The sequence below is a fragment of the Convolutriloba macropyga genome, chromosome 5 (assembly GCF_964194025.1).
Source record: "Convolutriloba macropyga chromosome 5, txConMacr16.3, whole genome shotgun sequence".
Taxonomy (NCBI): Eukaryota; Metazoa; Xenacoelomorpha; order Acoela; family Convolutidae; genus Convolutriloba; species Convolutriloba macropyga.
Genome location: NC_134472.1, coordinates 32113022 through 32136516, shown reverse-complemented (window position 1 = coordinate 32136516; position 23495 = coordinate 32113022). Strand labels below are relative to the sequence as shown.

The following is a 23495-nucleotide window of genomic DNA, read 5'->3' as shown; positions in this document are numbered from 1 at the left end:
AATTTGCTATTGTTTGGGTTGGTTTGCAGGTTGTTCGAGTTGACAAACTTTGAGGCTTGAGAACTGATGGTTCTTTGATTGCTTTCCAGACTCACTTTGTCGTAGATTTGAGCTTGGAGCTCTAACCATTGTTGAAAGTCCACAAGAGTCGGGTCTGAGCTGAGATCGGTAAGACAATATTCTGTCCATTTCAGAACCAAATGATGTGGTGTTTTCTCTTTGACTTTCTTAATGAGTGTTGTAGACTGGAGGTCTGCTGTAAAGCCAAGATATTGGAAGGCTTGCACAAGTCTTTTCAAAAATGAGGAAAAGGCAATGAAGCTTTGCTTGTTTTGGAAGTTCATTTGCCAGTTTTGGAGCTGGTTAATGAACGTATTAACAATTATCGCACGATCACCGAAATGTCGGATTATTTCATTCAGTGCTGTCTGATAATAAGATGGATCGCAGGAATAAGCATGAATCAAGTCCTTTGCTTTCCCACTTACAGAATTCTGCAAGCAGGTTATACGATGTGTGTCTGTAATGGAAGGGTTGTTGTGAGTCATCATGTTGAAGTTATTGATCCACGCGTGAAAGTGGATAGGGTCACCATTGAAATTCTGAAGTTTCAAGGGTGGCAATTTGATTGAATGTTTGAAATCAACATTTTCTTTTTCCTGTGTTACATTAGGTTTCGAGTATACTGAGCTTAAGTGTTGATTGACAGTGGGCAGTAAACTCTGGTTAACTAAAGGCTGGCTTAACTGATTTTGTCCCACAGGATTTAGCGGTTGATTAATGCACATTGGGGCATGGATCGTTGAAGTTACTCTAGCTTGAAAGTTCGATGGAGCTTGTGAGCCATGAATAAACTGTTTGTTACACAACTGACTGGGTTGTGTCATACATTGATTAACTGGGAAAGTGCTGGCAAGGCCGTGTTGACTGTTAACAGGTTGTGGAAATTGCAGAGGAGCCGCAATTCCTTTTGATTGTGGAGCTACCTGGATTGGCAGAAAATTAGGAGCTGCAGGATTTAAGACGGTATTTTGATGCTGTTGTTCCATCAGGGGCACAGTAAATGGAGTGAAACCTGCGGAATGTACCCCAGTTATAGGATTAATACAATGATTGGATTGTAGGCAATTGTTTTCTGCGACTATTTTATCAGTTCTACTTGGAAGATGCGAGGTTCTGTTTGCAACTGTGGGTAAGCAGGGGAGTTTTTGCAGATAACAGTTCAACAGTTGACTATCGAGGTATCCACTTGTTCCTATTTGAATTTGAGAAGGTCCAAAATCCTGTTGCAGATTGGGAAAATTATGGTATAGAGGATTTCTGTTGGCATTTGAATCCTGATTATTGCTTTGATTTAGCAATTTTAAATTAAAGGTTTTCTCCAATACCGAGTTTTGGGCAAATAGACCATCTGCCTGTAATTGAATAGTTGGATCTGCCCAATTGAAGGGGTTTGAAAGTGAGTGATTACCTGAAATGTTCAAATTTTGGATTGGAGGCAAAAGGTTCTGCGACGTGTCAAAGTTGTCACTCAAGTTGATTTGAGCTGTTTCAACATCGCAGACATCTCTATTTACCAGGTTGGAGGCAATTTCGAGTTTCCCTGATTTTGTTGGAGATGTGAATTCTTGGCTGGTATCTTTGTCAAAGCAGGGAAAAGGATTCGGAGCGTTTGTTTGGTTTTCAAGGCTATTTTTCGATTTTAGAATACTTTCATGAACTTCCTTTTTAGGATTTCTTTGGTGGGCTTCAAGCACGTGCTGAATTTGAAGTCCTGGTTCATTAGATGTTTGTAGAAACAATGATGATTGTTTTGGCCGTGGTGGTATTCGGGGCGGGTGATTGAAGATGTTACTGCTGGTCTGCTTTTCTTCTATATCGCGCTGATGCTGGATTCGTTTCTTGTCGTCACTGGGCGCAGGTGTTGATTGCCGAGACAGGTTTCTTCTGCTGGAGATCATGCTGACATCATCTTTAATGCGACTGGAAGACTGACTGAGCTGGCCATCGTTGTCCAACAGATCGACTCGCAGTTCCAGTTCATTGAGGCGAATTATTAGTGCCGTTTGCCTATTCAATATAGATGATGCAGTGCTTTGATGTGGCTGCTGTCTCATCACTTCCTCTGAGAGTTTCTTGAGCTCCGTTTCCTGGCCTTTGATTTTGTTGATCATCAAAGACAATGATCGGAAACTCTTTTTCTTCTCAAGGAGATCGAGCAATTTCTTTATTGACATTTCTGTCGCTTTGAACATATTGATGGCAAACTGACATTCAGCGCTGTTCTGCTTCAACATATTGGTGGCTGCTGCTCTGTTGTAGCTGATTGTTGGAGATGTTGTTGAGGAAGCTCGTTACTGAAGGTGAAAAACGGCTTTGAGAACCGGAGCGACGCAAATTTTTTGATGTAAAAAAGCTGCCTAATGTTTGAATGCTAATGATCCTAGTTTTTTTCTTGTTAAAAAGACCAGCGACGCAACTTTTCTCAAAAAATGATGTCCTAGAATGCGTTTTGCATGCTAAATCTAGCCCTTTGCGCTAAAAACCCAAAAAGCTTTTCCGAACGTTCGCGCGCTTTAATCGACTCTCGTTCAACAGACCTAAATATTTGCTTGTTTTTTGTTGAATAAACACAAGTTTTGGTTCAATAGCTGGCTTTAACTGTTTGAACTAGTGTGTCTGACTACTGTGGTTGACAGGAAACTTGTGTTTTGCTACAATTATGCAGTTGAACCAATATTAGACCAGAACTCAAATAATTGTTACATTAAACTCTTTTTTCTTGACAATTCAAAACACTCGTCTGTATCTCTCAAATAGGAATAAATTACCAACAAGAAAGCCTATAAAACTAGCCAAGAAAATTTCCCTTAGCTCCCTAACCCTAACCGAACACTATGATTAATAAATACCTAATAAATAATAAAAACTTTGAAACCTGTTCTTTTTCTAGGAGTTTATTGTTGTTGTGACGGCTAAATATAAGAAATGTGTGCAAATGCGATGCGTTTTGGCAACAAGGGCTACAGAAGGGCTACTGAATGCTAGAAAATTGCACAGACGAGTCAAATTGTGGAAATCTTTAGAACTCTTTGGTGTATTGTTTTTTTTCGGGTTTTTCGGGTTTTATCTGCTGTTTTTCACTCTTTTTTTCGTTGTTTTTAATATGCATTGACTGTACTAAACTCGAAAAGCTCTCTCCGACAGATAACGTCTGAGATCTGCATTTCAAAAAAAATTGAAAGTAGAAAAAAAGACATCAAATTTTCTGGTGACTACTGGAACCAATTTTCTTCGAAAACTCCTCTTCTGCCGATGGTAACGTCTGACACCAATAGGGATGAAAGGATTTCGCAGACGGCAACGTCTGAGACCGAAGACTTCTGCAAAAAATCAAGTTTTGGAAGTTTTTTCCAAAAAAAATTAAAAAGGTATTTATTTTGGTCAAATGAAAGTTTTGATATTTGGTGTGGAGCCTAATGACTTTCTATTTACTTCCCTATAGAGTTGAAACTATAAAGGCGACTGACAATGACTTGTCTTAGGGGTTTGTTTAGTGATTTAATCGGCAATTCAAATGAATATGTAATGAGAAAACTAACTTGTGTTTTTTGAATTTTCTGAATTCAAAAAACTTTATCTGACATTTCTCATTTATATGATACTGATTGGATAAATCGATAAAAATGGCTTTCTTTTTGAATGCAAATCAATTCAGTAGATTGTTTTTATGGTTTAATCCGTAATTGAAACGGATATGGATTCAGAAAACGAAATTGTGTTTTTCGAATTTTCTGCATCCAAAAAATTTTTTCTGACATTTCTTATTTATACGGTACTGATTGCATAAATCGATGCAAATAGCTTTCTGCTTGATTACAACTCAATTCAAAAGAATGGTTTAATAGTTTTTTCCGTAATTCAAACGGATATGTAGTCAGTAAAATAAATTGTGTTTTTTGAATTTTCTGCATTCAAAAAAATTTTTCTGACATTTCTTATTTATATGATACTGATTGGATATATCGATGCAAATAGCCTTCTGCTTGATTACAAACCATTTCAAAAGAGTGGTTTTGATGGTTTATTCCGCAATTGAAACGGATATGTAGTCAGAAAACTAAATTGTGTTTTTTGAATTTTCTGAATTCAAAAAAATTGTTCTGATTTTTGTGTTTTTTTTCCGCAGATTTTTCTTTAAAAGTGAGAAAATTGCTGCTTTTACTAGCTTTGAAAATCATAAAACTAGTCAAGGTTTATCAATCGAGGTGTTATAGTAACAAAAATTTTTTTGGGGGACAAATATCAATTTTTTGGAGGCTTTTTGTCGAAAAAAAGGAGAGATTTTGGATGGCTCTAACCGGGGAACAGGACATCAGAGGTAACGTCTGAGACCTTAGGCGGACTTCTGCTGGTGACGTCTGAAACCAGTAAAAAAATTAGAACCTCTCGTCGGGGTGACTTCTGAAACCCCTTTTCTGTGTCTTTTCGGTGTCTTTTCTATGTCTGTTTTGTGTTATATGAAACTTTTTGCCAGTAACAGGGGAGACCTTTGTCCTCAAAATTGTTTTGGGGAAAGAAGGTTTTGTTCTTTGAACGGGGGTAAACCATAAAATGTAAGAGAATGTAGATAAGGATTCAATTACATTGTTCTAGGCAGTTTAGTTTGTTAAGTTTTTGATCAGTTTTAAGTTGCGGGAACAACCAACTCGATTTGGTTGCGATAAGGACAAGAGTCAATGTTTTTTCAAGTTTTACTTCTGACTTGATTGTTGCACGACACTCTTAGATATGACTGTCCAACTGGAAGGTTTTGCAAATCAAGTTGGCTACTTAATAATCTGAAAAAAATCTCCGATACTAAATTTTCTTTAATCGACGGTGCCTAATAACAAAATGGAGTTTAGAGTCAGGTAACTTTGGACAAAAGCAAAAAATAGGTTCAAGAGATGGGGGATCTGATCATATCAGGCCAAGAAGTGTTCCATACTGTTCTATTTATATCAAGGGGGCTATCGACTATAAAACGCGTTTCATAAAGAGTCCCAAACTGTATTGGTTTTCTGCAATGTTGCTTTGACGAGAATCATATAGTTTTTGCATGAAAACAACATCAGCAAGACTACCAATTTTCACTTATCAGGTAAAGTCACCGTTCATAAAACCAGAAGTAAACATTTACACAAAAATCCATCCCCAGCAAAAGATGTTGGAGTTGCAATTTTTGATTGAAAAGTAAAACAATAAACAATTAAAAATTATTTGTACCAATTCTCATAATCCCTTTATCACTCAACAATTCAGTTTTTAAACACCTCTCATATTACAAATCAATTATTGGTCCCCAAATTTGGGGTAACTAAGATTAATAAGAGTAATTAGCTCAATAAATTAAGAGATTAAAATTGTGGCGAATTAAAAGAGATGTGAAGATCATGAATATTGACTAGTATTTTTGCACCTGAGTCATTTCTTCCCGCTTGTAAACTCTAAGTCAATGAGCTAATTAATCTTAGTTATCCGAAATATAGGGTAATTAATAGAAAGATATCAGAAAGATATCAATTTAGACTTTCAGAGATTTAAACTTTTGTTCTCTACATTGAATAGATTGTCCAATTCTTGATTAGGTTTCTCTTAACATTTTGGTCAAACGCTTCAGCTGGATTTGCGTTACTGCCTCTTTTCCCATAAAGTGGCTTAAAATTAGCCTTTCTTTCAGTCATTTGTATTTTCTTGATTACCAGATAAAAACTCATCTTGTGTCATGTAACTGGTTTAAATGTTTAACAATGGTAGTTGGTTTTTATCGTCCCAACCAACTTAGAGAGGGGAGAACCTATATGCTCAGCTGTTTTTTGTTCACCCAATTTTAACCCAGTGATATTATCATCGTACAAAGATACAATCATTGAGGATAATCATTATGGAGGGTATCACTAGAAAGCCCGTTAGAAATGTATTATCATAATTTGATGGTTCTTCGAAAGCCACATTTTTCGATGTGTAATCGGGCTGGGTTTTATGAATTTTCCAAAATCTACTCTTGATCATCCATATCTGCTAATTTTTGGGGAAATTATTAAAATTAGGTCCTAAAAATTTTTCATTTCTTAGCAATTAATCATTAGTAGTAATGTTTAATTGATTGACTTTTCGTCCAATGTTTTGCGAATTTAGCCACGAATCAGATAATTTGGTGACAAATCAGGTAATTGTAGCTATCTTTTTTCCCGTATTTTGTGCCAATAAATCGCTTTGGGAGTTATAACCAAAATCGTATCTAAAAAACAAGAATGTTAATGGCTGTATAAGTTAGAATTCATTTGTTTTATTTGTGCTTTCTTTTTCATATATGTTTATACTTTCGAAGATTTAATTAAATTTGATCAAATTCGGCTGCAAAATTTAAAACTGCTTGTGAGCATTATTGTTTCGTCTGTACCAATTGCTGACCGAAAGTTTTACCATATAGAAACATGGAAACATTGTTATTACAACTCGAAGAGGAGTATTGGAGAAGTCCTTTTTTAATCAATTTTTAGAGTGAATTTTGAAGCGGGAAATGAAACGCGTGAAAAAATTTGGAGTGATTTTGGTGCTGAAAAAAAGTGAAGAGCGGAGCGAAAAGCGAGTAGTTTTTGTTCACACCGCTGTTTTTGAGAGAGCGACAAATTGATGTGGGAAAAAATTTTTTCTAAGCGAGCGATTTTTTTTGTTCACGTGCAGCTTTTAAAAGCAGTTTTTTGCAACTTTTGATGGTTATGAGGTTTGATTATGATATTGTATTAGTTTTAGGTTTGTTTTGCGAGGAATTGAAGGTTTCAAGTAGTTAATTTGATTTTTAATGCTAATTTGGATGTTTTTGATCAATTTTGCTGATTTTTAGACAAAATTTAATGATTTTTTATCTGTTTTTTTTTGTATTACTGCTTGAAGTGGGATTTGAATAGAAGCTTTTTACTTAAGGACTTGTCAGATACCAATTGACTAAAGTTTTGTTGGTATAAATCATTTTTTCTAAGTAAAATTGACCAAAAAATTGAGAAATTTTAAACCATTTTTCTCATTTTTTGCAGTTTTTCTTTTTTTTTAGTCTTACACAAGTATCTAGCCCACCCTTTTATAACTTGCCCATTGTTTTGCGAGTTTTTCATTGCTCTAATTGCAAAAGAACCTTATTCGGCTTTATAATTCCTTGTACTCTTAAAAAAACTCATTTCGTTTATATAGTTTTTTTGTTGAATTTGTTTTTGAATGCCGTTTCTATTCCTTAATTTTTTATGGCATTTGTGGAGGTTTAGAGTTCATAATAGTTGTTCTAGTTGTTTATTAATAAGTATGGGCAATTTTGGGTTGAATCTTTTTTGAGAAATATGACAAAAAATGGCGAAAATTGGAACTATTTTTCTTAAATTTTTTCTTTGCAGTTTTTCGGTTTTTTTTTTGTTTTTTGAGACAAGTTTCTTAGATCATTATGAATTGTCTATTGTTTTGCGAGCAACTGGATGCCCTATTGGCTGAAAAGAATTTTTCTTTGGATTTATATGCTTTTGTAATTTTGAGAAATTTACTAACTTTTTCCAGTTTTTTAGTGCAGTTTGTTCATAATTTGGCCTCAAGTATTTTTTCAAACATTCACTTAAGTGGTTTTAGTAAGTACTAATTGTTTTGATGAAGTAATTTTGGCAGAGATAGTTATTTTGGGATCTCAAGTTGTGACAAAATTTGATCAGATTTTTTATCATATTTTAACAGATTTGACTTTTTTGTTTTTACTTTTTTGTTTTATGGTTTGGTTTCGAGAAAATCATAAATTAGTGGAGGCAAGTTTTTTCTTATGAGTAGTTGGATGGCGGTTAAATAGATTTTCACTTTGAGTCGTTTCCGGAATTCTTCCGGCTAAGTTTTTTTTCACTTACGTACAGTTTTCAGAGCAACTGTGTCAACCGACAGTAAAATCAATTAGTAAAAACATAGATTTTGATTTAATTTTAGCTAAATTTATTAAGATTTTAATGTAATCAGTTCTTTTTTCAAATTAAAAATCTGCTTGATTGATCATTAGCGTCTCATATTGGATGACAAGGTTAAATATCTAATGGTTTATTGAATTTATTCTAAACATACCTAAGTTGCATGGTTCGCATAATGAAAATTTTGTTTTTTTTTGTTCACACCCACTTGTGGGGGGAGGAACTATATACTCAAATGGGTTTTTTTGTTTAGTCAATTTTGGCCGATCGATATATTTATAGTAGAGAAATGTGAGTGGTAGCATTAAAAAGCTCGTCCCACATAGAGTTCGGATTTAAAAAGATTTTTTTGAATTTCGTGTTCTTTGAGGAGTTAACGAGGTTTAAAATTATGTGTGAACACGTGATGTTTGGCATGATTTTGTTCATTTTTTTGTTCAAATTAAGATTTTTTCTATAAAAAACATCAATTCAAAATTACATCTTCTGCTACAAATGGAACAGTCTTGTGATTCTAACAGACAAAAGGCCATAAAAGGGGTAGTTTTTGTCACATAGGGATGTTTACTATAAAAAAATTCGATTTTTATTTGAGAGCTGAATTTTTAAAACCCATTTCATCTTTTTTTTTCAGTTCACTTGGAGACTAGTCACTTTTAAAATCCAGGTTGTGTTCATGACAAACCTCAATTACAGTCAAATAATGCCCAATAAACAAATAATTCGTTTTTAAGGACTCGATCATTTTTTATGCTCCGATTCTGAGGTTTAGTAATTTAAAAGTTTGATTTTCTTTTTGAGAATTTAATAAGACTTTGTGGCCCTATGACATTGATTACTTTACTAGAATTGCAATAGGCTTCCTAAGGAGCATTAAGCGAACCTATGTAGTAATTTGAGGGGACAGCCAATGGCTGTTAAGACTTCAAAAATAATTTTTCGTAAGAAAATTTTTTTAACGAAATTTTGATTGACTTCTTAAAAGTTCTCTAAATTTTGGGAGTCCTATAACATAGACTCATTGACTGAAAAAGCAATAGGGTTTTTAGGGAACAGTAAGCGAACTACGTAGTAACTTGAGTGGACAGCTAATGTCTGTTAAGACTTTAAAAAAGTTTTTCTAAAAATCTGCTTGTTGATCATTAGCGTCTCGTATTGGATGACATAGTTAAATATCTAATGGTTTATTGAATTTATTCTAAACATACCTAAGTTGCATGGTTCGCATAATGAAAATTTTGTTTTTTTTGTTCACACCCACTTGTGGGGGGAGGAACTATATACTCAAATGGGTTTTTTTGTTTAGTCAATTTTGGCCGATCGATATATTTATAGTAGAGAAATGTGAGTGGTAGCATTAAAAAGCTCGTCCCACATAGAGTTCGGATTTGAAAAGATTTTTTTGAATTTCGTGTTCTTTGAGGAGTTAACGAGGTTTAAAATTATGTGTGAACACGTGAAGTTTGGCATGATTTTGTTCATTTTTTTGTTCAAATTAAGATATTTTCTATAAAAAACATCAATTCAAAATTACATTTTCTGCTACAAATGGAACAGTCTTGTGATTCTAACAGACAAAAGGCCATAAAAGGTGTAGTTTTTGTCACATAGGGATGTTTACTATAAAAAAATTCGATTTTTATTTGAGAGCTGAATTTTTAAAACCCATTTCATCTTTTTTTTTCAGTTCACTTGGAGACTAGTCACTTTTAAAATCCAGGTTGTGTTCATGACAAACCTCAATTACAGTCAAATAATGCCCAATAAACAAATAATTCGTTTTTAAGGACTCGATCATTTTTTATGCTCCGATTCTGAGGTTTAGTAATTTAAAAGTTTGATTTTCTTTTTGAGAATTTAATAAGACTTTGTGGCCCTATGACATTGATTACTTTACTAGAATTGCAATAGGCTTCCTAAGGAGCATTAAGCGAACCTATGTAGTAATTTGAGGGGACAGCCAATGGCTGTTAAGACTTCAAAAATAATTTTTCGTAAGAAAATTTTTTTAACGAAATTTTGATTGACTTCTTAAAAGTTCTCTAAATTTTGGGAGTCCTATAACATAGACTCATTGACTGAAAAAGCAATAGGGTTTTTAGGGAACAGTAAGCGAACTACGTAGTAACTTGAGTGGACAGCTAATGTCTGTTAAGACTTTAAAAAAGTTTTTCTAACGAAAAATTTTTAATGAAATTTGATTTACTTTTCAAAATTTTGCAAAAATTTTCGGAGTCCTATGGCATAAACTCTGTGACTAAAGGTTCGTAAAACTGCCTGATGAATATTAAATGAATCTATATTGTGCTTTGAGTGGACAGCTAATGGCTGTTAATTTTTAAAAAAAATTGAAAAAATTTTTTAAACAATAAATAATGAATTTATTTTTGTGAACGGTAGGTCAGTCTCAGTAAAGACAAACCCCCCACCGTTTTACTACAGACACTTTTTGGGGTTAAATGTTTTATCTTCTAACTTTTGGCTCCATGACTTCGATGGCACAATTTTCAAAAAAACTTGGTTAATTTTTTTGGAAATTTGTTTCCTTTTGAAATCTTATCACATTATCCTAATGTTGATAGTTAACATTGGATAAAAGAAACCGTTCATTGGATTATATTGAAAGTATTCAGAGAAAGCGCATAGTTTAAATGGCTTCAACAATTTCTTCTCTCACCTTTCGACTGATTTTTTTTGTTTTTGCCTGTATTTGTTGTTGTTTTCATTGTCATCGGCTTTTTGCGATGTCGTCTTGATGAATTAAAGTTGTCATTGCTGTCTTCCCATTGTGCATGGAGGCATAACTTAGCATATTTATTGACTTCCGTGGAAAGCAATTGAATTTAATGGCTGTTGAGACTTCAAATATAATTTCTTGAAATTTTTTTTTGAACATTGAACGATATTTAACTTATTTTCTTGAACTCTGAGTCAGTCTCATTATTGAGAGGCCATGTTCCTTTTTATTGCAACCAAAATTAGTCTGGTTAGCCATTTCAACTATAACTTCTAACTATTATCTTCAAGAATTGGATGGCACGACTTATCAAAACTTTTTTAATTTTGGGTTATTTTTTTCATAACTTGGATTCCATCAAAATCTTACCATATTTTCTTATTATTTACAGTTTCCATTGGAATAGAGAAGACTCGCCATACATCATAGATCAAATTTGCAGTGAAAACGGTATGGTTTTAATGGCTTCAACCCTGTCCTCTATTTTTTTTCTACTGGTTTTTTGGTTTTTGCCTGCATTTGTTGTCGTTTTCATAGTCTCACGACTTTTTGTGATGAATTATTTTTGATTTAAGAATGACAGAAATTAATGCCTTATGATGGAAGCGTAACTTACTCTAACTTATTGTATATTATTTTGCGTTGAAAGCTAATGAATTTAATGGCTTTGATACTACAAATTTTCTCAAAAATATTGGGGGTTTTAACATATTTATTCTTATTCGTTGGTTTTTGAAGTCAAATTATTACAAAAAACAATTCTAGTTTTGTTGAAAAACTATTTGAACATATAAAAGTTTTTAATGGTTTCGACACTTTTCTCATTTTTTTCAATTTGCTGTTTTTTGCCTGTTTTATCTTCTTTATGTAGTCGTAAAGAGCTTGGAGGTCTCATAAGCATCTGCTTGAGTGTTGAATGAATGAAGTTACTCAATGACGTAGATTTACAGCAAATAGCGTTAAATTTTATAATATTGTTTATTTGCAAACGTTTTTCTTTGAACTTAGTTTTTGATGTTATATTTGTCTACTTGTATCTAATTCTCACCATCGAGAGGACCCATCCACTTCCGCGTAGTTCGAATATTAAAGTTGCTATTTATATTAACGTCGTAACTGATGTCTTTTTGTTGTACAATATGCCTTTTCATAAAAGTTTTGTTAGTGGTGAAAATCTGTCTTCCTTTTTCTATTCTTTAAGCTCATTCGCGTAATAACAGATCCCAATGTTTTTCAAATGAGGCCCAAGTAAACATGTTTTTTTCTTTCTGTATAGCTCTAACTCGAATTATTTAATTAATAATTGAAGTAAAAACAATATTCAGATAACAGCGAAATTTTTTAATGGCTTCAATAATTTGTTTTCGCTATTTGTTTGATTTTTTTTTAGTTTTTCTTCATCTTTAGTCCGTTTCTGTGGCTTATTTTAACCAAAGGCAGATTCTATTGGCTTTGTAATGACTTCTTAGTAAATTTATTAATATTTTTGTTGAAACCTAATGGTTTCTAGGAGGTTTGTAAAAATTTGGTTTAAAATTTTGGTTGAGTTTTGAATTTTTCCTGATTACTTAGTCTCATTAATATAAAGTCCCATTTGCTTTGTAATAACAAAAAAATAAACTTGTGTAGTTAAGTTTTCTGCTGATTGTATTTTGACATTGTTACTAGGTGCTTTTAAATTTAGATGTTTTAGCTTTGCCGTAAAATATGTTTTTTTTTTCACTTTGCTTAGTTTGTTGTTTAGTTTTTTCTCCCGAGTCTTTTTAAGGGTGGCAGATCTCGTGAGTACTGTAATAAGTAATGGCCTTGTAAAATTTAATTAGTAGTTTGTGTAACTTTTTTGAAACTATAAGATCTGTTTTTGATTATATCTTCATTTGGTTGACAGTTATGTCTGAAATGCACACTAGCGCGGGTCGGAACATCATGTGCAAAAGCACATTAACGAGCCTCCTGGTTTAATAGCGTATCTTTTGCTTTTGCTGCTACTAAAACTGTTTTCCAAGCATGTATAACAAGAATTATTGGTTTTAATCCATAATTCTTGTTATTATTGAGATTTAAGGACAATATAACATTAAAACAACAGTACGGGCAGAATACAAATATGCATGGATGATTTGTGACCTGGAAAAATTTTGTGACCTGTCATTTTTAAAACGGAGCGATAAGGCAGCAAAATGGAATTTTTGGAGGTGTTTACTAAAAACACAACGCTAAAGTTACCAAATCCTGAGCTGCCAATTGCTGGATTGAAGCAACTGCTTCTATTCTTCATTAAAACACATAAATCACTTTCAATAGCAACGTTGAACGTGACGAGAAATAAATTGAAAGCAAACATAACACAAAAGTCAACGCAAAATTCTCGCTTATTTTTAGCAGCGATTTCAAGACAATTTTGGATCTTTTCCGTTTGTGCCCCCCAGTACGTTATGCGCCCCCCAGTTACAGAGCACGTGCCATTACATAGTAAATCATTATGTAAAAATATTGCACGTGCGTCTGGAGGGGGGGGGGGGTGCAAATAATATGCACCCACTAAGCTGGGGGGGGGGGGCACAAACGGAAAAGATCCACAATTTTATACTTTAAAATTACTTTTTCGCTGCCTCTATTCCGCTATTACCTCTAATGGAAGTTGATTTGTTGAGGAAGTGCGAACCTATTATTAAAAAGACATCAGAACAATCGAAATCCTTGTGGTTGCAAAAAACCGCGCTCAAACGAAGAATAGATAGATTTACTATCTTTTCGCAGCACTTAAAAAATGTAGTTTTTTCGAACCCGAAGAACTGATAAATTCACAAACTTTGAATTAATCTTTCTTTTGCTTCGAAAGATCAACTTCGATTTTCTGCAAAAATGAGACGAGACGCCGTCAAAACATTATGAGCATGCACATTACCGGAGGCTCCTTTTTTCATTTAAACTCGAAAAAAAATCTAACGACAAGGTATTATCGAGTTTTCAGTGTGAAATCGGCGTCAGTAACATGACAAATCCCTTTTCAGTTTTCCACAACTGAAGTTTTTTCGCAACCGTTTTTTCGTTATAGAAAAATACGCTGGTAATATCAGCCAATTTTTCAAGAAATCCAGGTGACAAGAAATTGAGTCCAGTTGTATGAAAGGCAAAACGTCCTGCAAATTAAATTTTTAATTCTTATTTCTCAATTTAGTACATTTGTCTAATTAGTCAATTGTTTTGAGTATCTGCAGCAGAGTTATCGTCCAAATCGGTGATTTTAATCTGATCAGGCACTTCAAGTGTGATCTCATTCTCACTTTCCTCCACAATTTGTTCACCAAATTCTAACTTTTCCACAAATTTACTGTTAATAAAGTCGACTGTGGTGATGATTAGTGACGTAATATGAGCCATAAATAGCACCAAATATTGATCGGTTTTAGTGAGCTGCTCTTCAAAATTCTCATCAGTGGTCCAAGTAACAGCTTGGCTGTATAGATTGCCCGCCAGCTGTTCAAAACATTGCGGCTCGGCTTCGATTAAGTCTCGTGTAAGGTCGAAATTCTGTGTTGCAAGTTGGAAGTACAGTCCAAGACAGAAACTCAATTGCATGATTTCATCACCCGGCTCCGAAACGTAGCTATGTGTGATTTCAAACTCTGGATACTTTTTCTCGAAGTAGCATCGAATTCTCTGGAATACGTTTTCTTTTTTAAGTAGCTCAATAAGTGCGCGGCCTTGACCTCGTTCCAAAATAACTTTGGATACCATAGTAACACTCTGGATCATATCCGGTTTGTCTCCGTCCAGAAAACTTTCGACTAGCTCAAAAAGATAGGTAATTTCAGGTGCATTTGTTTCCGATATGTCGAGCGAAGAGGAATTGAAATCATACTTTGATTGTGACTTGGCAACATAAGATTCTTTTTGGCTCCAAGATTTCTTCGAGTTGTTTCGGAACATTTTCTTCACGCTTTCCTTCAAGTTTTCATCCAAACCATCTTTTTGGGTCTTTTGGCTTTCGGGTATCGTGTACGTGCGATCACGGTGTTTGGGGGAGAAATCAAGCATTGAGGGTGATTTGATTGAGAGGGATATTTTTCTGGACAGACTTGACGAAGAGTTGGTTCGCTTTTTCATTCCAAAATTTTCCCTGTAACAGTCAATCTAACATTAACCAATCAAAACGGAATAAAGTTCACAACTGAAATGAACAACTTGCGTCAAATCTCAGAATTATTATCATTTGTTTTCTTGCTTTTTTCTTCACAGATCTGCCGTGAAACAATTAACATAAAGTAATTCTTTCCAAGCTGGCGTCTGTGTTACTTTTTGTCCGTGGATCACAATTTCGAGGATACTTTAAGAATAGGTAACTCCATATAAAAATATTTATACTAACCAGTAATCAGGTTTGATGCGTGAAATTATATACACACAGGCTGCTCTTGTCTCACAAGAAAATTCTCCTGAAATGAAACAAACGTTGCTTTAGATTTGGAATTGATTGAATCTTTCTCAACTGCAGAAAAAATATGAGTTTTGGCTCAAGAAGTGGTCATAAGTATACGTCCGCAGTTAATCCTTTCTTTCAGTTGTTTATTATTTTGTGGAAATTGGAGGATTAAATAGAAGAAAGAAGTCAAATCTAAACTAATTCCTATCTATTTCAAAATTGCCATTGTGAAAATTTGCATAGAAGTTCTTAACCCCCAAAAATGCCAGATTCCTAAATGGGTGAAGCCTACCTACCATTTCGTGAATGTACTATATCGCCCAGTCGTTCTACTATGGTCTGCAAGTTGCCATAACTATGGTTATTTGATCCAGAATGGTGGTGGCCTTTTCCACCACACGCAACGTATGCTCGCAGTGTCTCTTCATTGTTCACACAGTAGAGCATCATGGCTCTCACAAAATAGTCACTTGCTAGACTGCTCTTTTGCTTCTCTGTGAAAAACAACAACATCATTTAAGGAAAAATTAAATGTTGGCACATTAATTGATTGCTTTAGTGTTCTAAATTTTAAAAACTTTGACAATCATTTCAGTGTTTCAAATGTCAAGAAGAGAAACAAAAAGGATGTTGGAATTGTCAATGGCTAAAAAGATCAAAAACAACATAAACCACTTGTTCAATTACGGAAAAACGTAAATATGCCTCATAACGAGTGAAAAATAACACCCCTCCCCATCCCCCCTCCTCCCCCTTCCCCTCCCCCTCCTCCCACTCCCCCCCCCCCCAAATTTGCAGAAGGTTCGCAAAATGTCTTGGAAGATTAGATAAACATCCAAAATATTAAGATTTTCAAAATGGAATCACTGTCAATGAGATTTTCCAATGTGAAAAGACCAATTTTTGAAAATAGTCAACGTTTCACATTGCAAAATTTCCCGTGTATTTTGAATGAAAGTCGCTATTGCATTAACAAAGCTTGAGAGGAAGTTAGTTACGTTTTGAGTGGAAGTACTTACGTTTTAGATGCATGCAAATCTGCTTGAAGAAGCTCGAAACATCTTTGTGTTTTGCCAGCGCAGTGTTGATAAACTTTTCCCCAGCCAATAAATCCAGCGCCATTCGGGTAAATTGTTCAAAAAATCATGCGTACAATTTGTCGGTTTTCAATCTTCAAACGCAAAAATGGGACATTATAGAGCCAACAAACGTTTAACTTTTCACGCTGTTTTCAACAGAGTTCGTGAACACAATGGCTTTTTTCAGCTCGTCTTCAACTTTTTCTGCAAATGACGAATGTTCTAGCGTTCATAATAACAAAACTACAACATAAACGTTCTTTTGAACACGTAATAAGTTAATATTAATCTGCAACGAATGGTAAAATTCATAATTTTTAAACAAGCTACTTTAGTTCACTGTGTTCGTGCTTTTAAACCATTAAGAAAATTCTAGTGAATTGCTCAGAACATAATTTATTTTTGATAGACAAAAATGAACAGATGGCTTTGTGTGTGGTTTTGTGTAAAAGAAAAAACGACGGAAAAGCTTTTTGTTTTGAAGCTAAATGCAAAAGCAATTTTTTTCAACTCAATTGATTTTCTTCCAAGCACACTTGTCTAAAGCATCATCATCATCATAACGCAAATGTTTTAACATCGACAAAACAATATTTCCCGCATCAAGCTTAATTAAGCGTTGATTTGCATGCAAAAAGCGTAAATTAGTGAAATCAGTTTTACTCCACAGTAAAACTGAGCTAATTTATATTAACAAAACAAACCGTTAATCTACAGTACGTAACAGATTAGTGCCTTTTGTTTTATTTTAAATAAATATATAATGCACACAATGCAATGTAATGCATTTGATACTAAAATCACGTATATTAATCAAAACTTTCCTCAAATGTTGAGAGATATCAATAACACAAAGTAAAAAATGAGGAGAAATATCGATAATAAATCTGTTATTTCAGTTCTTTCAAGTTCACTGAATTCAAACTCAGCGGATGATTTTTTGTTACCGGGACTGTAAAATTATGCAACGCATATGCCATCTTGTAGGCGTGACCAGTTTTGACCATCTAGTGAATCCTGTGGAAGTAGTACACTTGCGCAATCTTAGCGTGAACAGCAATAGTAAAGGTTCCAGTCTAGCGGATCATCTTCGATTGGAACCTCTGGCTGTAGACACTAGTTTGCAGAAATGTTTATTATCATAAATAGTTTTGCCAAAATTTTCAAACAGAACGCAAAATTTTATTAATTTGTAGGCAAACGTATAAACAAGCAACAGTTTTTGTTCACACTACCTAAAAATCATTCGCATTTTTTCCAACAGATACCAACCGATAACCAAGTTTAAGCCAACCCCACAAAATATAAGTACTAAATTTATAACCAAAATTATTGAAATTGTATTCCAAAAGTCCTAACAATTTTTTAAAAACCCATGAATTAGAAACAAGCCCGAATTCTTATTGTACTCACCCAATGAGAGGGGAGTATTTTCGTAAGCAATGTAAATCAACAGGAGGGTACTTGAGCGCAGTTCATTAACGCGAGGAAATTAAAAAACGAGAGTTAAAAGGCTGAGGGAGAGAGGAAGAAATGTCAGAGATCGGAGATAACCTTAAGATTGGCAAAAAGAAATAATCAGCAAACATTTAAATTTTAGATCAATATAAACCAAGATTATTAGATAATGGAGACCACGCAGATTTAATTAAAAAGAAATATAATTAAAAAAAAATTTTTTTGAAACTTAGTTTCAAAAGTTTCCTAACTTGATGAATAGATTTTCAAATAATTTTTGTAACGAAATTCAGCAGCAGAATAAGAAAAATGGCCTTCCTTTTGATTAACAACATAACGTTCTTTGAGTTTAAAATGAAAAAGGAGGCCCGGTATGTGCGTCCGCACATAAAGTTCCGATCCCGCTCAACCACGTCCTTGACTTATTAGTTGCACCTGTAAATGAGAAAAGATTTTCTTGTGATTGAGACAAAAAATTGCAAAAAAATAGACAAAACCCATTTCAAAATAGACAGACCCATTTACAATCCGAAACTTTTTTCATCCTTTTCCAAAACTCAATGATAAGACCAAAACTTGCCTTGCTATCGCCGCTCGGCTGTCAAAAAACAAAATAATTCGCAACAGGTTTTCGTTGTAAAATAATTCGCAACAGGTTTTTGGCAAACGCAGATCAATTTATCACAAATAAACTGAGCATTTTTTAAAAAAATAAGCATCGGCTTAATTTACAGAAGGAACACAAAAATGTCATCTCCAGAATTTTTTTGGAAACCGGAGGCGGATTTAGCCCTTATCTGAGTAAAGGAAGAGCGTGTCAGCAGTTTTTATGTCTGAACGACCGGCCAAACTCGACAAAGTGGGCCAAATAGACATAATTGATGCCATTTTTTATGAAAAAAAAAATAGAAAAATCCTCAATTTCCAAAAATTTAGCTGAAAATTTTACCAAAAAAGTGAGTTCAAACAGTTCAATCTTCAATCTTTAAAGGGACAAACCATTGATATTATTGTTAACAATTTTATCATATTTTTCAGAATTTTAGCTAAAAAATTGCTCAAAATTTTAGTTAAAATTACGAAAATTATAACAAAACAGCGGAAAATAGTCACAGGCTCATAAAAATTTAAACCTCCTGAACTCCTTGGAAAAAGCGGAAATCAAAAATTTTCTTAAATTTCAAATTCTTTGCTTGACAAGCTTTCTAATGATACTACTCACAATCATGTACGATGAATATATCGATCAGCGAAAATTGACAGAACAAAAAACCCAGTTGAGTATATAGTTCTTCCCCCCTCTACAGCGGGTCGGAACAAAAACTTAATCTAATACAACGGTTGTTCAAATTCATTACACTTTCATCATAGCACGTCAGAAAACAATGCTGGGCTTTTCGTTTCATATAGTTCTGTTTCTACGAGACAATGTTATTAATCAAACAAGTTAAACTCGATGAAAAGTATCAAAAAATTTTGGCCTCAATTTTTGCTAAGACAACATTTAAACGTGTGCAAGTTAATTAAATAAATAGCTTGTAGAGAAAATTTTGAAAATTGTTGGTCTCTCAACTTGTCATCAAGATCGTCAAATGGAGGACTCTTTTCAAAAGAAACAAAACTCCCAGAACATACTAACGCATTTTAATTTTTTAAAAATCTCGTTTCAAAATAATTTTTTTTTGTTACCACTTAACCAAAATAATAAATGATTACTAGCTTTTGAAATTTAGGAAGTATGAAGTTTAAAGATATTTTAAAATACAATTAAAAAACCTGTGAAAATTAAATCCAATTGAAAACACTGTTTCGAAAATTCTGTAAAATAATAAGTTGAAAACTCAACGTGAAAAACTCGCTTTTCAGATTTGCTTTTTGATTAATAGGTTGAACTGTAATTAATTGCACCAAAAAACCTTTATCCGACAAATTATGTCTACTGAAGTGTTGAAACAGGTATTTTGAAGCGCAAAATGTAGTTTGAAACATAAAATGAGAACAAAGAAGCTCGGTAAGGTTCGTTCGCACATAACTTTCTCACCCCGCTCAACTACCTTTCTGACCTAATTGTCTGCCAAATGAGGAAGGGAAAATTTTCAAAAACCCATAAATTGTTCGAGAAAAATTTGTGTATCCAATTAAAAAGTCACTTTTTAAGCTTTTTTAAAACAATCACAAACGATGAGACCTGTGTTGAAAGAGACTAAAAAGCAAGAAGCACCAAAATCAGTTTAAAGAACAAGCAATAATCCTTACCAAAACTCAATGTCGATCTTTTTTTTAAATAAACTTATTGACCAAGTCGATATAGCACCAGAGAAAATATATAATGAATAAAATGACTTCCATTTCACTAGAAACGATATGGAACCTGTGTTTATTGAGAGAAAAAACAGAAAAGGCAATGTTTAAAAAAAACATTATTCTTTTCGAAAAAAAATTAATTTCAAAGCCATGAAAATCATTATAGAAAATCATTTAAAACTGTACATAAAATCATAATCTATTCCATGGAAATAATATTTATCTTTATTGTGATTTTTGGAGATGACAGCAAACAAAAATGTACCCCGAAAATCAGAAGAAAAACAAAGTTATGAAAACTTGTAGTGTCAAAGCCAAAAAAAATTATTTAAATGATAAAAAAATAGCGAGCAATAATACAATTCTCTTGAAAGATGATGCGACCGTCCTCTTTGTTCAGACAACGCTAGAACGCCACAGAAAAAAGATAAAAAGTGCAAGTCTCAAGAAACCGGTAATTTCTTTTGAAAACTAATTTTAACTATCAAGTCATAAGAGCCATAAGCTCTCACATAAAAATAATATATAGATGAACGTGTTACCACCTAGGGAGCCAATTTAGACTATCATTTGCGCGAATTAATTGAAAGACAAAAAACAAGCGATACAGACAGAACACAATAGTTCACAAACAGTTTTACTCAAACACAGTGTTAACGCCAAAGAAACAATAAGCTTTTCGCTGAAATTATAATGTAGGCGGCCACTAAGTGCTTCTTAATTTGATATATGATTAACTGAACTGTAAATTAAAATTATTCTGGTTTGTAATCAGAAAAACATAAAAAACAACAGGGGCAAAATACTTTGAAATAAAGGACAACGCCCTATTACAATCCGTATATTTTTGAGATGTAAAATTTCACACTTAAACCAAGACAAATCACGCTATTGCTGCTTGGCCATAAACCGAATTAGTTTTTCCAATGTTGGCAAAATAGTTGGCTTGACAAGTATATAATCAGCATATTCAATATATAAAAAAAGATTAGTTCTTTTGAGATGAATGAGATAAAAAATGCAAAAAAAAATTCAAAATGAACAGAGACAGAATACAATCAGAATGCTCTTTCGCTACAAAAGTCAACGAATGAGACTAAAACTAGCCTTGTTATCGCTGCACAGCTGTTAGAGAACGTCATTTTTCTTAATAATTGGGTTATTGATACTTTGAACAATGAAAATCTTACAAAAAAAAACAAAAATGAATGATGCATTTTTGATGAACATTGAATTGAATTAGCAAAAGACCGCCAAACCATTAGCTCAAAAACCCATCCTCACGAAGCAGAAAATGGCCCTCATCTGACTAATTGAAGCAGTGTCAGAGGTTTTTCTATCAACTCTACCGGTTTTTAAATCTGGACTAACATTAACATTTTTGTCGTATTTTTAGCAACATTGATGAAAATATCAGGAAAATTTTTGAAAAAGGTGATCAAATTATCAAAAGTGAGCTAACGTACACCTCGATAAGCCCTCAGAAAAAGCAAAATTTAAAAAATATTTCAGCTCGGTATTCTGCGCTTGACAAGCTTTCTAACGATACCACTCCCACTCGCTATGAATATATCGATCGCTAAAAAACTGCAGAGATACTGGAATTTTATATCACAGTTGCATGCCGCAGATTGTATACCACAGTTCTGTAAAAGTGAACAATCGTCTCTTCTCACGACTCAAAACGAATAAAACCAAATTTTGGTGGCATGAATGATTTCAGGTACATGTTCCTTCAAATTTTGTGAAACCATTTTATTCATCTGCATTCAAACGGACAAAAAATTAGAATCATTTTAGCCAATGCCCATCTCTTCCCAATTTAGCAACGCGCCACAATTGAATTGTTTAAACAATAAGTTGACCTTTCAATTAGTTCGCATGAATATACATTGAAGAAATAATGATACAGCACAGGCTTGAAATTTATGTGTTGATATAACGTTCTGCGTAGTTTCGAGCTCTGTAGGGGAGAGTAAAATGTTATTTTTCTCGAAAAAATAGCCAAAATATTTGTCCATTCATATACCAGGATTTTGGTTATGAAAATGAGTAGATTTTCATTAAGGAATAAAAAATATTAGCGCTATTGCATAAAGTGGTTGAATGATTAAAAATTTGTTGACTCTTTTTTTGCTCTAAATTCGGTTATTTGGGACTGCAGGTGGAGAATTCTAGCCAGAAAGATAATGCACGAACACAGCTGAAGTGTTTGACAGTTTTGTATTAGGTTTTTTTGCACAATTTTAATAAGAATGGCTCACGTGCGTAATTCTTGTAATTAAGTTTTTCACTGCAAGCACTTGTACTGCTTGAATAAAATGCAATATACTAATAAAATGAAATCTTGAATGGTAAAGTTTGACGGATCCAAAATTAAGTTAAGCTTACCAGAAGAAACAAACTATACCAACTAACCTAGCAAAGGTCGTGCTGCAAATACTGAATCGACTATAAATGACAACATATAATACGCAAGAAATCGAACAATATACAATTTGGTGACTTTTGAGTCATCGTTAAATTAACAATGTCTATCCGTTCGAAGAATATGTTGTCAAAATAGAGACACAGGTATAGTAAAGTTCAAACACTGTTTGATATGTAGATGAGATGACCTTAAGATGATAAGAACACAAACAGTTACAAATAGGGACCCAACCGACAACGGTGCCATTCATATAACCCGCAAATAAATTGGACCCTTTCTCTTTTCTCTCTCTTTCTCAATATTTGGGGTTGTAAATATATGATGGTAATAAGGATGTGGGTTTATGATTGTTCACGTCGAGTGTCCACCCAACCACGTACATAGTGATCGCATAGCAGAAAGCTTAAATAGCCGAATTGAAGTGAAGCAAACTTCATGTCAGAGTTCCATTACTATTTAGCCTTGTTAAAGGCACGATTCGAATTAATGTCAAAATTTACGCCAACAAATTCGTTACCGGATATAAACGCTATAACGCTCTCAAATATGACAAAGAAACAAAGAGTAATAAAACGTTCTCAAATAAAAAAAACAAAATATGATTTGATCGAATGGTATATTTTTGCTATATTATATAACCATCTCAAAATAAAAAAAAGTTCAATAGCTTAAAAAGGATGTCTTCACAGGAAATCTTTTTTTCTTCAAAATTTCTTGAACATAAGGCAATTGGGAACATTAACTGATAACTTTGATGGTACCGAATGATCAAACGATAGTATGATAGAAGTAATTAGGCTGTAGTAATTGTAGGTCAAATAAGCTCAGATACGGCAGGCCTTGGTTAGTTTGTACGTTGTTCATCATTTGACTATGGCTAAAGGGCATTTAACTCGGGGGAGGTAATTGCAATTTGACTAGCTCCAAAAGAGATGTTTCAAAGAGCATTCCCTGGAGTAATTGACAGTCAAGAACACGTAGTCAAACAGAGTCTGTAGCACTGTAGATAGAGAAGAGAGCCTGTGAATCGAAAGCCAAAAAGTGCGACATTATATCAAAATCAAAATAAAATTGATTTTGATGT

The 23495-nt window shown here is 33.6% G+C and overlaps 2 protein-coding genes across 8 annotated transcripts in view; one reads left to right on the top strand and one right to left on the bottom strand.

Annotated features, from left to right (window-relative positions):
- The window catches only part of LOC142339326 (uncharacterized), a 116068-nt gene that overhangs the window by 74756 nt on the left and 17817 nt on the right, over positions 1-23495 (top strand). The window lies entirely within an intron of this gene.
- On the bottom strand, positions 13858-23029 carry LOC142339325 (uncharacterized). Of its 3 annotated transcripts, none has more exons than XM_075389289.1 (5): positions 22180-23029; positions 16159-16547; positions 15436-15633; positions 15086-15152; positions 13858-14836 (listed from the first exon to the last, which is right to left on the bottom strand). In XM_075389289.1, the coding sequence occupies exons 2-5, from the start codon at positions 16259-16261 to the stop codon at positions 13912-13914; spliced, it is 1293 nt and encodes a 430-aa protein (XP_075245404.1). In that variant the 5' UTR covers positions 16262-16547; positions 22180-23029; the 3' UTR covers positions 13858-13911. The 3 variants fall into 3 exon arrangements, with proteins under 3 accessions (XP_075245404.1, XP_075245405.1, XP_075245403.1); XM_075389290.1 differs by having other exon boundaries at positions 16159-16544; XM_075389288.1 differs by lacking the exon at positions 22180-23029 and having other exon boundaries at positions 16159-16784.

Coding starts and splice junctions, on each gene's coding strand:
- LOC142339325 (XM_075389289.1), bottom strand. CDS start 16,261: ATGGCGCTGGATTTATTGGCTGGGGAAAAGTTTATCAACACTGCGCTG. Junction 15,153..15,435: donor TATAGTACATTCACGAAATG/GTAGGTAGGCTT, acceptor GTTTCATTTCAG/GAGAATTTTCTTGTGAGACA. Junction 14,837..15,085: donor CGCATCAAACCTGATTACTG/GTTAGTATAAAT, acceptor TGACTGTTACAG/GGAAAATTTTGGAATGAAAA.